This window comes from Ostrinia furnacalis, unplaced genomic scaffold (genome assembly GCF_004193835.3).
Source record: "Ostrinia furnacalis isolate ACB-3 unplaced genomic scaffold, ASM419383v2 OfSCF7708, whole genome shotgun sequence".
NCBI classification, from domain to species: domain Eukaryota; kingdom Metazoa; phylum Arthropoda; class Insecta; order Lepidoptera; family Crambidae; genus Ostrinia; species Ostrinia furnacalis.
The window spans coordinates 103353-121126 of NW_021137947.1; the positions used below are offsets into that span (position 1 = coordinate 103353).

The following is a 17774-nucleotide window of genomic DNA, read 5'->3' on the forward strand; positions in this document are numbered from 1 at the left end:
CTTTTTACAATTTCTCTCTTTTTCAAGTTACCGTCGTATTTCAAGATACAAATAAGTAATTTTTAGGAGCCTTCTAACTAAACATACATTTTATCAGAATCAATTAAAATATTGAAATAGGAAACATTTTAAGAAAAGGTAAGTGTTTTATATTATCGTCTCTCTTGCAGTTAAAATAATGCTACCGTTTCAGTATTATGGTTAAATTAAATTAAATGAAATTAAACATACATTTTATTAGCCACAACAATTACAAATTCGTTGCAATATTAATCACATTGCATCAAAGTAAATTATTCAACACAATGTATTAATAACATCGGTAAGATAGAAACTATTACTGGCAACCCCACCGTCTGGGCGCCAGAAATAACGGCACGCGGGCCAGTACGAGCGGCGACGGCCCCGCTAACACTCGCGATGGCGTCGGTAGCCGCGTGGCTGCCGTTCGCCAGAGCCGCGGCCATCGGGTGGGTCCCCATCGCCACCCACCCGCTACCGCCCCCACCCGTCCCCAAAGACAGACGCCGCGCTGAAGACGAAAAACTCCTCATCAACGTCTCCGGACGAAGATTCGAAACATGGCGGAACACCCTCGAAAAATACCCCGACTCGCTACTAGGTTCCACCGAGCGCGAGTTCTTCTACGATGAAGACAGTCGCGAGTACTTCTTCGACAGGGATCCCGATATCTTTAGGCACATACTCAATTATTATAGAACGGGGAAACTGCATTACCCCAAACACGAGTGCTTGACTGGGTACGACGAGGAGTTGGCGTTCTTCGGTATCCTCCCAGATGTTATTGGGGACTGTTGTTATGAGGACTACAGGGATAGGAAAAGGGAGAATGCGGAGAGACTTATGGATGACAAGCTCAGCGAGGCGGGAGACCAAAGCTTGCCCCAGCTGACGGATCTGCGGCAGAAGATGTGGCGGGCGTTCGAGAACCCCCACACGTCGACTGCCGCCTTAGTATTTTATTATGTGACTGGATTTTTCATTGCCGTTTCTGTGATGGCCAATGTGGTGGAGACGGTTCCGTGCGGGCACAGGCCGGGTCGGGCGGGGACCCTGCCGTGTGGTGAGCGGTACAAAATCGTGTTCTTCTGCCTTGACACGGCTTGCGTGATGATATTCACGGCCGAATATCTCCTTCGGCTGTTCGCGGCGCCGGATCGCTGCAAGTTCGTCCGATCCGTGATGTCGATCATCGATGTGGTCGCTATCCTTCCGTACTACATCGGGCTGGGGATCACGGATAACGACGACGTGTCGGGCGCGTTCGTCACCCTGAGAGTGTTCAGAGTGTTCCGTATCTTCAAGTTCTCGCGGCACTCTCAGGGGCTGAGGATCCTCGGCTACACGCTCAAGTCGTGCGCCAGTGAGCTGGGATTCCTCGTGTTCTCGCTGGCGATGGCGATCATCATCTTCGCGACCGTCATGTTCTACGCGGAGAAGAACGAACAGGACACCAACTTCACATCCATTCCCGCCGCCTTCTGGTACACCATCGTGACGATGACCACTCTCGGGTAAGTGGCTGATTAATTGTCGAAAATTGTTCGCTTGCGGCCAGCGCTGCCACCTGTCGACGCCATTAAAAATTGACGCGGGAAAATAACTGTCATGGCGGCGGTGATTTCCCTCCATAAAAGGTTTAGGGGCTGAAATATTGATGTTGGCTGGTGTTTTAATTCGTTTCATTTGGGTAATGGGGCTGTAGATGGCTGGCCAGCGGTTTAGAGCAAAATGTTTTGTGTCCGGGTCTCGTCAGAGAGCTACAAAATGTTTTCATTCTATTGTTAAAATGGGCGGCCGTTAAACCAATATGGCCTTCGTTAATAATGACAGATATTTTATTCCCAAGTAATTGATATACAGAAATGGTTTTTACAACGTATATAAAACGTAATTAAGCAGTTTTCACAATGTAATAATACGTATTTTGGAGGTTTTCACGTCCCCACCCATGCGATGCTGGAATATAATTTATCGTGTTTTCTTATGAAAGGAAATGTTTTGTATTGAGTTGTGTGTTCGACAATGATTTGGTTACGGATTTGGCACTTAAAAATGTTATTTCTTAATTCAGTGTGTAAGAAAATCACAGCCCTTTTAAATTAAGTTGTATCAAGAGATAACGAGAATATTAATGTGTAAAAGGGTCAATTGAACGTTTTTGTGTAGACTACACTGTAGAGAATAAGTTGAAACGTCAATTCATTGCTTCGTTACCTGCCAATTGAAGAAATTACCCTCATAGTTATAGAGCGTAGGTAATAATCTAGCTATTATACGATTTCACTCTGTAATAAACAGGTTGTCCTATCGATTTTCTGTCAGACCAGCGTTTGCATCGTCCACGAACTCGGTAACTTCGAGTACCTACCTAACATGCAAACATTTCAGAACTTCAATACAAAGTAGAGCTTACACAAGCGTCAACCTGAGCTTTCGGAGCTGTGGGAAAAGTTACTGCAAGCTTCCGAATGAATCTTTGATTGGCAGCACCAGATATTGGTTACTAACTTTATAGTATCGACAAGGCATGTATTGTCTTCTTCTTCTACAAACCTATACAGTGTCAGCCCAAAACTCCGCTACAAGAGTGGCGTTGTCAGTAGCATTTAAATCTTCCTGCGTGCAGTTGTTTGGACACGCAGGGCACAACATCATTATTAAGTATGCTTCACATCGATGTCGACAAGGGATGTCAAGCTGTACACTGTGGTGTCTTATGCTGTTATATTAAGAGCGATTTGGTAATGATAATGTATAGTTTTATGTGCTGGCACTAGGGCTTGCAATATCGGATAGTTTTCAACTCCGGAACTGATTTCCGATATTGGGCACTCAACTCCGGAATTCCGGTTCTAGTTCCGGAGTTGGTTAAAAAAAGAAAGCGCTTCCCGACAAACACGTATACGTATGTGGCCTCCACTTTAGAACCTTGCCCCATCGGCCGTCTGTTCTACGTACTATGTGCCCTGCCCATTGCCACTTTAGCTTGGTAATCCGATCGCTATATGTCAGGCAACTTTAGTTCGTTTACGAATCTCCTCATTTCTGGTTCGATCTCGAAAAGAAACACCGAGCATAGCACTCTCCATACCATGGTGTCCATGGTGTGCAACTTTGAGCTTATTATAAGGCCTTATAGTAAGAGGCCACATTTCCGAACCGTGTGTCATCACTACTGGTAACACACACTGATTGTAGACTTTCGTCTTTAGGCACTGAAGTGTTTTGGTCGAAAAGATGTTATGTAGTTTCACGAACGCTGCCCAGCCGAGTTGAATTCGACATAATATTACATCTCCCTGCCTCACAGCTCGCTGCAGAGGAATCGTAGAGGAATCGCCCTCGTGTTCAGCCAGGCTCAAAGACCTTCTCATAGTCTAAGAACGCCAAGCATATAGGCAAGTTAGACTCTTCGGTTTTCTGTATAACCTGCCGTAGCGTATAGATGCGGTATATGGTAGTGTAAACGTTTCGATAACTGGCTTCCTCGAGAGACTATAAGTCATCGAACCTACGCGCGAGACTATTCGTGATGGCTCTCAAAAACAGCTTGTAGACATGACTCAGAGTCAGAACCCAGATGGGTCTGTAATTATCCTTTCTCCTTAATAAGGCTTTTACCCCTTTCTTAAAGAAAAACACCATCAAGCATTTTTTCCGTGCCTCTGGCATTATTCCCTTCTTGTTGCCATGAGCCGTTGGACAGCAAGGAGCCTTTTGGCGTTTTCTCCAGGAAGGGCGTCAAACCACACAGGGGCTCCATAAAGGGCCATGGAGCGGACGACGCCCATATATAGCTTCCGGCGCCATATATAGCTTCCGGCTCTGGCATTATTCCCTAGAGTAAGACGGAGTTACAGTCTATGAAGGACTTTCAGTATCGGCTTATCACCTGCCGCGTTCAGAAGCTCCGAGGTTATTCCGTCATCACCCGGTGCCTTCTTGTTCTTTAGCTGTTTGAGAGCCATCCTAATCACGTAAGGGCTGATGTCCGGCTAATCTTCGGTATAGTGTCGAGTTAGCTTAGCTGTTGGAACTGTCCTGTGGCTGAGCTATTAACAGGTTTTACTCTATCATCCGCTCTCTTCAGCTGGCTTCGCCCATTAGAGTTGTCTCTATCGAACATTTTGGAGCTTTGGTTTCGCCCTATTGCCTCTTTAATATTATTACTAATAAAGTTGCGAATACATATCTCAAGGACTTTCTTATCTAAGAACCTATTTTGATACTTAAACGTTTTGAAAACTTAAAATAATTTATGAAAAATTTCAATATCGGAATACGATATTGGCTTCAGTTCCGGAATTGAAATATCGGAAAAAATGTATCCGAAATTCCGGAGTTACGAAATTCCGGAATTCCGGTATTCAAGCCCTAGCTGGCACTTGTGTTGTGTTATTACTATTGTCTGTGGCAAATTAGCATACTCGTAGATTAGATATTTCGATACCCATCCAATTTAGCAGTCATGGATGATTAACCGTCACATATTCTACTGGTATCATTCATACCGTATAAATCATGTGTAAAAGTTATTCAATATTTTTTTTATAGAGTAAGTATTTATCACATATATCTACCGAAATAAGTTTACTGGACGCATCTCTCTGCAGTTCAGTTCACCCAGAGAGGAGTGTTTTTTAACGAACCCAACCGAAACAAACCTCGACTGGACCACACTTCATTTGGTGGATTAAAATATTACACTGAATTCTATTTACAAACTAATGTGTGCTTGTATTAGCAAAGTTAGAAGCTAAAGCATTATTTCAAATCGAGATCATAACTATCTGAAACATAACCTGAGCAAAAAAGGGGATTTTTGAAAGTCTAATGCCCGTTTTCACCATGAATCCAACAAAAACCAAATTCCTGTTATATGTTACCATAGAGGTAACTTAAAAATTAGGGATTGATGGTGAAAATGGGCATCATTCCAAAAAATAAACAACTACTTAACATTTAATTACATTAAAAATCCAGTAGCACCAAAATGCGTCATATAAAATCACCCTAACAAACCTCGACATGCCTAAAACTTACATTCCTCACGTTAAGAACTTTACCACATACAACCATAAATTATTATGTACGTGGAAAAATAACTTTGTTCCAACTTTGTTTCTTGCTCGTGTAACATTAATTCGGGTTGTGGCCGGCGAAGTTGCTAATTCAACGCTTTTTGCTTTCACATTGTAAGTTTGTGTTGGTGTTACAGGTTTACTTGGCTTGTAAAAGGTATTTTGATTTTAGGGTTGGTATAAAAACATTGTGTTAGTCTTTCCCATGAATTTGCTGGTTGACTACAAGGTATTTTAGTTTTAAAGTTGTCTCATACATATTCGTAACAGTAGACTCGGAGCATTGATTGTGAATGAAGTTTGTTGATTTTGGTAAAACAGTGACATCATTTTAGGTCGTATTTCTTTATTAAGTAGGTAGGTTCTTCTTCTTCTCGGTCGGTAAGTATACACTCTTGCCAGAGTGGTCGTAGTCATCATTGTGAATCACGATGAGTGATGTTCCTCGCAATACGGTGCCATTCCTCGCGGACTGCAGCTTTCCGGGCATTTTCGCTAACCGAACACTTAGTTGCGCCCTTGATCTGGTCCGTCCCTCTCATTGGTGATCAACCGCGTGGTCTGGTGCCCTCACCTTTTTCCTGCACTACGAGACGCTCTATGGAAGTCTTAAGTAGGTTACGTATAAAAATCTTCTTCTTTAATCAAGGTGAGATGATTCAAAAGTATCAAAATAAATTAAAAGATACAAGTAGACATAAGTAATATACGAGTTAATATGAACATAACGACGTCTGTGTATCAAGCTACAGATCGTTTCATCCACGAAGACGCGCCCCACCAATATTTGATCGAGGGAAGCGCAGGGTGCGGGGAGTTTGATCCGAGCAATCCGAGCGTCATTATTGTAGTCTGCGTGTGCACTCATGGATAATTTAGCGACCGATAACACTCAAACATTAACGGAGGAATGGTGGGGCGCGTCTTCGTGGATGAAACGATCTAAATAAACACTGTAGTATTTCTGTTTTAAGAATGATTTTTCAACCAAATATAATAATCTTTTGTGCTGTCGTCTCTACACTACGTTACCTTCCAAAACTTTCAATCTCATTACCAATTCGACCTTACTAAACACCAACTAGTATACAGAATACCATAAACAAACTCATTTCAGTTTGCAGAGCTTTAAGCTCACGGGCATGTAGAGTTAACTTAATTACATGGAGCTTACCGCCCGCCCCCGGCCGCCACTTAAGCTCGGCCTAACTTACTATACGTGTGGATTGGCTGCAGTTTACTAGCGATGTAACGCGGCTTTGCTTGTGATCGGATTCGTAATGGAATTCGATAGAATGAATCATGAATCGCGATCATAGGACATACATTTTGGTAGTACCTATTTACGATTATATTGAACTATCGGGACTATTCCCACCTCTCGTTCCCACCACTGCAACTCCTGTGTAGCTAGGATCTATCGCTTGACCGCCATAAAAACACAACCAATGAAGGTCAAGTTTGTCCCGGGGGAAAGTTAAACTGTCATTGGACCCGCAACGAAATTAATCAGAAGAACATAGGACGAGTTCGAAATTAAGGTTCGATTATATTGAACTAGCGGCCGCCCGCGACTTCGTACGCGTGGATCCCGTTTTACCCCCTCCATCTTCACAGCCATAGGACGTCCACTGCTGAACATAGGCCTCCCCCAATGTTTTCTATGTTGCCCGGTTGGTAGCGGCCTGCGACCAGCGCCTTCCTGTTACCTTTACGATATCGTCCATCACCTTGTGGGTTTTACCCCCTTAGGCTTGGAGTTTCGTAAAATCCGTTCTTAGTGAGCACCTACGTTCTAAAAGGAACCCCCAAAATTTGAGACTCTTAGTACTTGTAGTTTCTAAGATTTCGTGATGAGTGAGTCAGTCAGTGACCTTTCGCTTTTATATGTATAGATGGATGGGTTTTTATAGACGATCAAGACCTCTCGTTTATTTGAAACTGCATAGATTTTAGGGGTTAAGTTAATTTAAATATTTATATAATTAATTAAAACGTCATAATGTATGTTTTTGTTTGCACAAGAAAACTAATTACCTATTTGCTTTTTTTATACACATTTTTAATAAAAATACACAAAGTTTCATGAAAAAAGAGTTATAAAGCAAGTTTTTCATAAATACGACTTAAACTAATCAACCTTCTTTAAGTTTTATGTTTAACTTTAGTTCCCAACTGAACAGTCTATTAACTCTACTTTATAAATTATGTTTTATAAAGTAGAGTTAATAGACTGTTCTATACCGTGTACTTAGTATTATGAATGCGAAACAACGCGAACTTAATAAAGAGGTGAACTAACAATCATGAGAAGTTCTTAATTAGTTAATTAACTAACTACCACAGGTGTTGCAGTTGGAAATTGTTCCGTTTAAAATCACGACTCCATTTTACAATTGCTTGTTTCAACCTTTGACATTTAAAGTTAAACATGGCCGCGAATACAGGCCGATCGGATTACATGAGTGATATACATTTCACCAATGATTGTGTTCTGGTTAAATATGTAATATTTTGTATATTTTTGTATCTTTAAGTATGTTTGATGGTCCATAATAAATCGTTTAGTTATATTTTTATGCACCAATCAATGTATCTTCCGTGATTGAAATTACTGTAGTACTTGCGTCCAGTCTAGGGTAGTATACATATTATACATGGACAGTAGTGCTTATTTACGCTTGCCTTAAAGAAGACCAGGTCACGTATTCGAGAAAAATATCTATACTTGAGTTTTACGAATTACAATAAAAACCAACAAAAATAATTCAAAACAAGGAACAATACAATCTAGCAGAACTCTTTTTCCCTTGAAGGTCTTAATCTTGGTGTCAGCTCCCATAAGTGTTGATAAAATTTTAATCCGCTTCTTGGGTGTAAGACCTGGACCAATCATGGCCGCCATTACCACAGATTATCTTGCTCTGAGATTAGCTCTTGCTTGAGCTTTGAGCTCGAATAATTATGTTCGGATAGAGTTAACATGACTACCTATAGTGCTCATCTCTAATTACTCCTGCTAATAATAAATACTAACCCCCTTACTAATAAAAAGTTACACAGTTGTTGAACACTAACATTTGACATTTCCATACTAAACGTCACTTTAAAACACTGTTCAACGAGCGTGTAAGTTTTATTAGTAAGGGGGTAATTGTCCAAGGATATATTATTTGTTTACTCAGATTTTGCGTTTACATATTTTTTCAGATTACCTGAAAAATTCCATTGTAAATGTGTTTTTCGTTTCATTGCAATTTTACTACTCGTACAAACTTAAATAATGTATTTTTCACTGAAGAGTGAATATGAAAAAACATTAATCTAGGGATTTTCCCACTAATATCACTAATATCATCAATTTCAGGACAAATAACTGAGTTCACTGTTTCAGTTCTTCCTGCCCTATCTCTAACTTTCCGTATAAGTTGGTATTATAGATAAGATGGCCCCGTTCTGAACTTTATTAAGTGGCACTATGTCCCGGAAACGGAAGCTGGAACTGTATTGGCCAGAGGTATAGACGGCCGAGCCACTTTGTTACTTATATCTAGAGCATTGGTTCCCAAAGTGGGGGCGCGCCCCCCAGCGGAGGCGCAAAGACCTTTAAAAGGGGGCGCGGGCAATCTGTGCACTTAAGTTTTAAAACCCGCGACATTGTTATGATTTTATCAAATGACTTTTCATAAGATTATTAATATTTTGAAATGTTCTCCTATATTAACTTTCACATGCCAGTCATGGCAAGGTACACTGTAACGAAATTGAATATTTAGGCCTAGAACAGACAGTGAAACGCAACTGCAACGAAACTGCAACTGCTAGTTACTTTTGAGTTCCATCTAAGTTTCTGCCATAGCGTCCGTTGAGAGACCACACATGACGCGACCAGTTTGAAACTTTCAGTTTCAGTTTCATTCATAAGAATCATCAGAAAGTTGCAGTTTCGTTGCAGTTGCGTTTCACCGTCTGTTCTGGGCCTTACAAACATCAAATGGACGTGTATTTCTGTGAATAAATGAATTTGAATTTGAATTTGACCGCTGAGAGAATGCATTCCAGACTGCTCGATACGACCAATAAATAATCTTGACTGGAGAAGGAGGGGAACGGAATTTTTTGTATGGTCAAAAGGGGGCGCGTCTCAAATAAGTTTGGGAACCAATGTGGTAGAGTCTACAGCTGGTCAAACTCGCAATAAAAGACTAATATCCGCCAATAGGTATTGAACTTTATTGTCTGTGGTATAAGGTTTAGGATTTTGTGATAGGTTCAATAGAGTTCTTTTACGAACTTTATACTCGTAGTTGTTGCAATTCACGAAGGCGAGTGAGCTTTACATGGGTGGTGGTTCGTTTTTACACACAATACATGTGAATGTACACGTACACACACAAGTAAAGCTCACTCGCCTTTATGAATTGCAAGAACTACACTCAACATCAAATAAACCGCACCTTCCGCGACGCGAACTTTAAAGATTTTCTTCCAAGCCCAATAAATATACTTAAAGAAAAATACATTTCATTTCTAAATAAATGATTAACATATACCATAAATGTGACCTGAAAATAGACCTCACTTTGGGCTCATCTCTGGGATCAATTAGACCAATTTTTATGGTTATAAAACCAAATAAAGATCTCACGTGTCCTCCTTAACAGATGGATAGCGATTAATCCCAACTTAACAGTTTTATAGTCATAAAAAGTGGCTATACCGTAACTACCTATTTTTTGAAGAAGTGGCTCTGGATCCTTGTAAAGACACGTTCTTGGGGTAAAAACCTTTCCTTTAATGAAATGAAGTTTAGAACTAGGCTTTCAAATGGTACCAACGTTGGTGGGAAGTGGGGATGCATACGTTTGATAAGTGCTTGTCGCGGGAGGTGCGATTTATTTGATGCCGAGTGTATAATACCTACGCTACGCGGAGGTTCTATGTAACAAGTAACCTTTCAAATACTGACATGACTCATGGAGAATAACTATTTATTATTGACCTATATGTTCACGGTCATTCAACATAACTGTGATGTTTACGCAAATTGACAATTTCGAAATGCGACTGAAAATAAACAAACTTGTCATGGCAGGCATCGAACCTTGGTCTGAGCATTGACCCATATTCGCTTGATCGCTGTCCGAAGCTAAGATTTGTCAAAAACGACGTACAAATAAGTGGCTAGCTGTCACAATATTTAACGTAGTTTGATGAATCTTTTGCTTGGCGCTGACTGACATAATTCTTCTGATTACAAATCTATATCTATAAAATCAAAAGGTCACTGACTGACTCACTCACTCATCACGAAATCTCAGAAACTACAAGTGCTAGGAGTCCTAAATTTTGCACATTTTAGCACGTAGGTGCTCACTAAGACGGAAAATTCAACCCGTAAGGGGGTAAAACGGGATCCAAGCGTACGAAGTCGCGGGCGGCCGCTAGTTCATACAGATGTGTGATATAATTATTACTCATACTCCAACACAATGTACAACGAATATAATAATATTAAATAGTTGGCTATTAATTTGAGCCAAGTTTGGAGCCAAGCTTGAGCCAATTTGTCCAGCTACTTGTAAACCTAGTGGGCGTATCGGTTTCAGCGTTCTACGTAAATGATGTCATTAAGCATTATCGCCCCAGTGGACATAGGCATCAGTAGGTGTGACGGGATACCTTGTTTTTTGAAAGAAAGTTCGTTCGTTCGTTTCAGCTGAAAGACGTCCACTGATGGACAAAGACCTCCCCCAAGGATTTCCACAAAGACCGGTACTGCGCCGCTCGCATCCAGGCACCTCCCGCGACCGTCACCAGATCCTCGGTCCACCTAGTGGCAAGCCTGCCCACGCTACGTCTTCCAGCTCGTGGTCGCCACTCAAGAACTTTCCTGCTATAATGCCTCTACGAGCTATTGTGCCCCGCCCACTTCCACTTGGCTATGAAAGAAAGTAAAAATATTTATACGATGCAAGTACACGATAAAATAACAACTAATACTACTTTTGCATGATCTTACGAGTATGTGGTCTGTGATTGGTTTGTGTGTCACTCTACTATGCGTCGCGCACTGTGAGACCTCATAGTAATGTTTGTGAATACGGGCGTTAGTTACCACACGATTCGTTCAACTGTCAATTCAAAGAACTAACCAAGGAATTTTAAACATGCAATTTTGGTCGTATAAGCTCTATTCAATGCTTTGCGTTCGATTTGCTGCTTCACTTAAGAAAGCATCATTTGTGAATACGGGCGTGTATCAAGTGGACTTACTGCTTCATCTTACGCTGTCCTCGTCTCACAAATGCTCTTAAATCTATTTCTGTCGGGTTTGTTTATAACACTAAACTCTTTATTCGCGGCTTGGCAGTCCATTCATGCTTGGCTCGTGGGATTTCGTTGTTTACTCTACACGTTGACTGTGGGTGGGCTTTTGACAGGTCTTAGCAAAATAGTAAACGCCACTGCACGAGTTGTCTAAACTATTGCGAATTCTATGCCATGAAGTGTAGTATTAGTATGAATAAGCTTACCTTTATTGGTTTGCTATCTTCTTTTACATAGAATTGACATAGAATTGACATAGATTGATTGGCCAGAATTGACGGCCCATTGGGCAGCAAGGTTCTTGAGTTGAGGCCACGTACCAGAAAACACAGGGATGACCTCATAAAGGTAGCTGGAAGGCACTGGATGCAGGCTGCTATCAACCATGCGATGTGGAAGTCATTGGGGGAGGCCTATGTTCAGCGGTGGACGATCTTCTAGAGGTCGTCGGTCCATCGAGCAGGTGGTCGTCTTCGCCACGTTTGCCGAAACGTAGTCTCCATTGGAGAGCTCGTTTACTGCACGTATGGCCGGCCCAATGCCTCTTTTCTAATCTCAACGGGGATCAATTGGCCTGCATTTCACTTGTCAAGCTGAAGGTAGCATGAATGAAAGCAATTCATTCGGAATCCTCAACAACAGAAGAACTGGTTAACTTACATGCAACTGGCGAAACATAACAATGCTGTTAGCATAGTTGTCATGTCGGCAGACTTAGGTAAGAAGGTAGTTTTGCAGAAATTAAAGTTCTACCACCAACCAAAGCAGGTTGCTATATTTATAGGGAGTTAATACATTTATTTGTTTATTAATATTATTTCTTGCTTCGAAGGGCACGTATACGAGTACCAGCTGCTACACCCTGCGATAGATGATCACGTTTTATGTGTGTAACGTGACTTATCTTGCGCCCTTATAAATATGTATACCACTTAGTATGTTAATAGGAAATGTTTTATATATTCTTTTAAAGTGAGAGTATCTTACCTTGATTCTGTAGAAGAAAACCTTTACAAAGTGTAGAGTAAGATAAGTATTGAAAGTATTTAAAAAGTGAATTTGATGCCTTGATAGGTTTGATGATTATTATTTTTGTTGTATAAGGTGACTCACAAATATGTGAACATAGACCTCCCCAAGGGACGTTTGTCGTCCACCCACAAGGTGGACCGATGACATGATAAAAGTAGCAGGGAAGCGCTGGACGCATGCCGCTACCAATCGATCAACACGGAAAGCATTGGGTGAGGCGTATGTTCAGCAGTGGACGTCCTATGGCTGAAATGATGATGATTTTGATGATGACCTCCCCAATCCGCCTGGCCGACGTAAGGAGTGTAGACCATCCATTTGCCTGTAGTAGAGTAGCCTCTCCACTATTAGAAGTAAATGGAGATCTTGCTCCTGCAGTGACGACTAAATGACTTGATGATGATGCATCATCATCTATAAATATAACATTCACACTGACCATGGAAATTTTTCCGTCAGCTTTTTGCCAATAATATTTATCCAAAAAGTGATTAAAAACACGGAATCTTTATGCAACAAAAATTTCGTGACGTACTTTAGTCTGGTAAGTTTCCTGTCAGAATGACGTACACATACGTAACGCCCGTGACGGGAACGGAACCTTGATCCGGCTGAGGCATTGACCCAAATGTGACCGCACCGTCTGGATTTATTGTTTATTCAGGGACAAACACTTCACATTTTGATGTGGTAAAAATATTTGGCGTGCGTCTGCGTGAATCATGTTGTATAGCAATATTCGTACTAGGTACAGTCAGCTCAGCGACAAATAGTTTGTGAGACCCAAAATAGGCAAAAAGTTCGCAACACGTCTTTTTTACAATTTATTGAAATAAGGTTGTGTTGACAACTTTTTGGCCACTTTGGGTGTCACTAACTATGTGACGCTGACTGTACTAGCACTACTAGCTGTGGCCCCGACTTCCTACGCGTGAAAATAGTTTGAATACAATTCCCGTTTTTGCAACATTTTTCTTTACTGCTCCGCCCCTATTGGCTGTAGTTCTGTACTATAATTTTATAAGGTGTGTACTAGACTTCATTATTTACATACAACCTTCCCAAAACCTTGTTTATTAGTACACATAATTTCTGCATTCCTAATTGGTCAGTATTATTGATCCTTGTTGACGGAGCTCCCACTATATTTAAACCCCATAAACCGAGGTGACCGATGTTATCGTGGCCCGGTCTCACGCAATTTTTCCAGTTGTTTATGAAATACTGTAATGGCCACCTTATCCGGGCTTGATCGGAAAACCGGATCAAATGGCATTGAACCGGTTTACACCAGTGTACAATTATTGCTTTGATACCTAATTTTCGGGTGCCTTTCTACATTTTTTACCCGACCGCGACAGAAGAAGGGTTATTTTGGATATGGCTTTAGATTGATGCTTCCCTTGAGTTTCTGTAAAGTATGGCGCTTTATTGAGACCACGCGAACTTGAGATAATTTGCACTGTTTTATTTACTTTCATGAATATTTAATTAATAGTTATTACATTTCACCAGTATTTGAAATTCAGATTTAAGAGCAATTTTAGAAAAAAAAACCAACCGAATTGAGAACCTCCTTTTGTTGAAGTCGGTTAAAAATAAACAAAACCGCCAAAATTATTCTTTAACACTTCATTTTACCGCCAAAAGTGTCTATCCTACGTTTTTCTAGCAGTTTGAAGAGTTCAGGGCGAAAACATACACAGCGAACAGCTTAGAATGCTTTGCGTGACATTACGTGTCACGAAGTCACACGAACTGCGTGACAAACGTGAACCGACGCCATTCGCAGTTTGTGGTCTACAATCAGGGACGAGCAATCGAGCATATTTGTACAGCACAAAAGACTACATTTGTGCTGCAAATACTTCTGTATTACAATAGAATTATGATGTTGACTTATTTATGCCCGTTTTCACCATCAATTCCTAATTTTTAAGTGACCATTATGGTAACACATATGAGGAATTTCGTTTTCAAAAAATTTGGGATGGATGGTGAAAACGGGCATGAGTTTTTTACGCCACTTCTTCTCAGCACCAGCCCATATGGTTGTCCCGAAGTGGTGGTAGGGCAAGTTATTTGGTACGTGTATAAGCGCCCTGGAAATGGCGACTGAATCTTTGACACTATACTGTAGCTGTGATTTCGTAAGTGAATTTGTGGCGTCGTGTAGCGTAGTGTAGCGTCGTGCGTAGTATCGCGTTGAGTAGTGTCGTGACGTGTAGAGTAGTTTCGCGTCGTGTAGCGTAGTGTCCTTTTGTGTAGCGCAGTGTCGCGTCGTGTAGCGTAGTGTAGCGTCGTGTAGCGCAGTGTCGCGTTGTGTAGCGTAGCGTTGCGTTGTGTAGAGTAGTGTCGCGTTGTGTAGCGTAGTGACCTTTTGTGTAGCGCAGTGTCGCGTTGTATAGCATAGTGTAGCGCAGTGTCGCGTCGTGTAGCGTAGTGTAGCGTCGTGTAGCGCAGTGTCGCGTTGTGTAGCGTAGAGTCGCCTTTTTTATCCACAAGGAGGAAGAATGGCCGGTATCTTACCTGATGGTAAGTGATGATCAGGCTGAAGGTGGATTTGTCTCTAACGAAGCTCCATTTTCGTCCATAACTTTTGCGGTCTCTAGAGCTGTCAAAAGAAGTAATTTATCAAGAGTATAAATAAATAATTGACGCAGCCTTACTTTTCATCCGTCTACCTGCATTACGGTTCTGCTGGCATCAGCTTATGCTTAATTATTCTTTCTAAGCTGCGTAATCCCACTAGCACGGCCTTCACCGTGTGGTCTTAGTCAGTAATTTATTTAGTTTATCTCCGGTACTTAATTACAGAGCGTGTTTGAAGCTCTTGAATTTGCCAGCTCCTTTTTGAGGCGAAATAATTTGGGAGTGTGCTTTTGGGCTGGTTATTATGTGATAAAAAAAGCAGAAGCACACTTTAAAATATTTAAAAAAAACTTTTTTTCATCTACTTATCGTCATCATCAATTCACAAAGAACGTCCACTGCTGAACATAGGACTCCTCCAATGATTTCCAGATTGGCCGGTTTGTAGCGGCCTGCATCCAGCGCCTTCTTGCTACCTACAAAAGTTCGTCTGTCCACCTTGTATCTTTATTAATATTTCCAATTAATTTTAATTACATAATATGCTTCTGTTACGCGAGGATCGAACTAGCGTTTCTCGAATCTTGAATCTCCAGTCAGATGTCGACACCATTGGGCTATTTTCTGTTAAACGTTTGTTTACATATCTACCTAATGTTTACCAACTTTGCATTAGTCATCAACACGAAATCCTGAAGACAGTCAAAATAATCCGCTAACGATTCTGTCGCTTTCCGTTCCACAAAGTTTGGTCGTTTGATGTACCTAAACAACTAAACAACGTGAGTCACGCATAACGGAACGCAAAAAAAATTAACACAGCTGCCAGATTTTGTGGCTTGAAAAATGTTATTAGATGTTCACGAGTGTAAACTACGATATTTATCTATGTTTGTGTTGTCTTTATCAAAAATAACAAACGAGTTATTTTCTTAATTAGTATATTTTTTTAGCCTATATTATATCCGCGTTGGTTTCGGTTCGAAATGAAAGACCGATCTAAATCGGTTGAGTCGTTTCAAAGAGTAGTCAAACAGACAATAAAACAATATAGTTTTTCTTATCCACGCGCCAAAGCTGCGTCTTGGCATGTGAATTATTATAGCTATTTTTAATGTTCTATCTCGCTTAGTGTGGCTAATTTTAAAACTATGTATTTCAAACGGTCACTCAGAAACTGACACACTAACAGGACGTCGTAATATGTATAGTATAGACAGTATAATGTCCAACATTGAAGCTATGATATTGTCAGGAGGACGCTAAGCTATCAATACTGTTATGGATATGTAGTTTCGGTTATGGATACGGTTTCGGGTATTTTTTTATTTCGGATATCCGAAAGTTTCGGTTACGGTTACGGATATCCATAACATCCCTGATTGAGTTTCGATTTTTGCCACGTTGGACTACCATAAAATTATGACATATTCAGGAGAGCGCTTCTATAAATACTGTGGGTCTAGACAAAGTGCAAATTATAATCGCAAACCAGTCGATAAGTGGTAGAAAAGCCCCTTTTTTGTATGGAGTTTTGACGGATTCGATTTTCGATTCGATCAAAAAGTGCGTTTTGTCTAGGGGGGCTGGGTTGTTATTTTTTGATTTTTGACACTTGACGTTTGAGAATTTTTGGACTATAAGCCAACAATCGAGTATGACGGAATCGAACAGTCTCTGAAGAGCCTTTAGTACCGGCGTTCCGCCTGCTTTCAGAAGCACAGCCGTAATTCCATCATCACCCGGTGCCTTGTTGTTTTTTAGCTGTTTGAGAGCCATTCTAATCTCGTACAGACTGACGTCCGGGATATCTTCAGGTAGGAAAATTCTTAAGTGGCGACCACAAGCCGGAAAACGTAGCGTGGGCAGGCCTCCCACTAGGTGAACCGACGATCGCAGGACCGGTCTTTGTGCAAATCCTTGGGGGAGGCCTTTGTCCAGCGGTGGACATCTTTCGGCTGAAACGAACGAAGACAACACTCTTGTACGGCTTGTACCAGATAAGACATTGATAGGAGGGCGTTACTATCAATACTTGGTTATTGGCTTTGCCACCTTGAACACACTGAAGTGTCCCATTGAATTATGACATTTACAGGAGAGTGCTACTTTCAATATTGGATTAAATTAGTTCCAAGTTTTACCACTTGACGTTTCAGAATCGTCAACGGTATAGACCCAATATGAACTGTCCTATCCGCGACATTGACAGCGGGGCGCCACCGTCAATACCGGATCGCTAGTTCTGATTTTTGTCATGTTGGAAACTATATAGTTGAACGATGGTGGCGTCCCCTTGTCAATGAGTTTGGTGGGACAGTTCAGTTTAGGTCATTTAAACACAAAACTTGACACATACTGTCATACACGACAGCTGCATGGTTTGTCAACGCTTGACACAATTTTCTCTTCATCTTTCTGTCTGTCCAAACCTTTAGTTAGCATGTATGATTCACTTCAAGAAAATTCCCTGAAAAAAACAACAATTTCGCCTGAAAATCTTTGGAAACGTCTTACAAGATTGAAGCAGCTTCCAATTTTACACCTCGTTGAGAGACTGATGTTTATTAATATTTTAATAGCTTTGTTTATGCTAAAATTAACCTGCAGTGTGTACTGCTGCACCGCATTCGCCATGGCAACTTGCATTCTTTAAGCCTGCTGTTTATTAGTGCGGTGTTACGAATATGCGAGATTCGGCATGCACATAGTACG

The 17774-nt window shown here is 41.0% G+C and overlaps 1 protein-coding gene across 4 annotated transcripts in view; it reads left to right on the plus strand.

The window, feature by feature from the left end:
* Positions 1-389: 389 nt before the first annotated feature.
* The window catches only part of Shal (potassium voltage-gated channel protein Shal), a 112667-nt gene continuing 95282 nt past the window's right edge, over positions 390-17774 (plus strand). For all 4 annotated transcript variants that reach the window (XM_028322694.1, XM_028322696.1, XM_028322695.1 and 1 more), the window contains exon 1: positions 390-1535. In XM_028322694.1, coding sequence (XP_028178495.1) covers positions 421-1535 — 1115 coding nt within the window. In that variant the 5' untranslated portion in view covers positions 390-420. The remainder of the gene's footprint in view (positions 1536-17774) is intronic.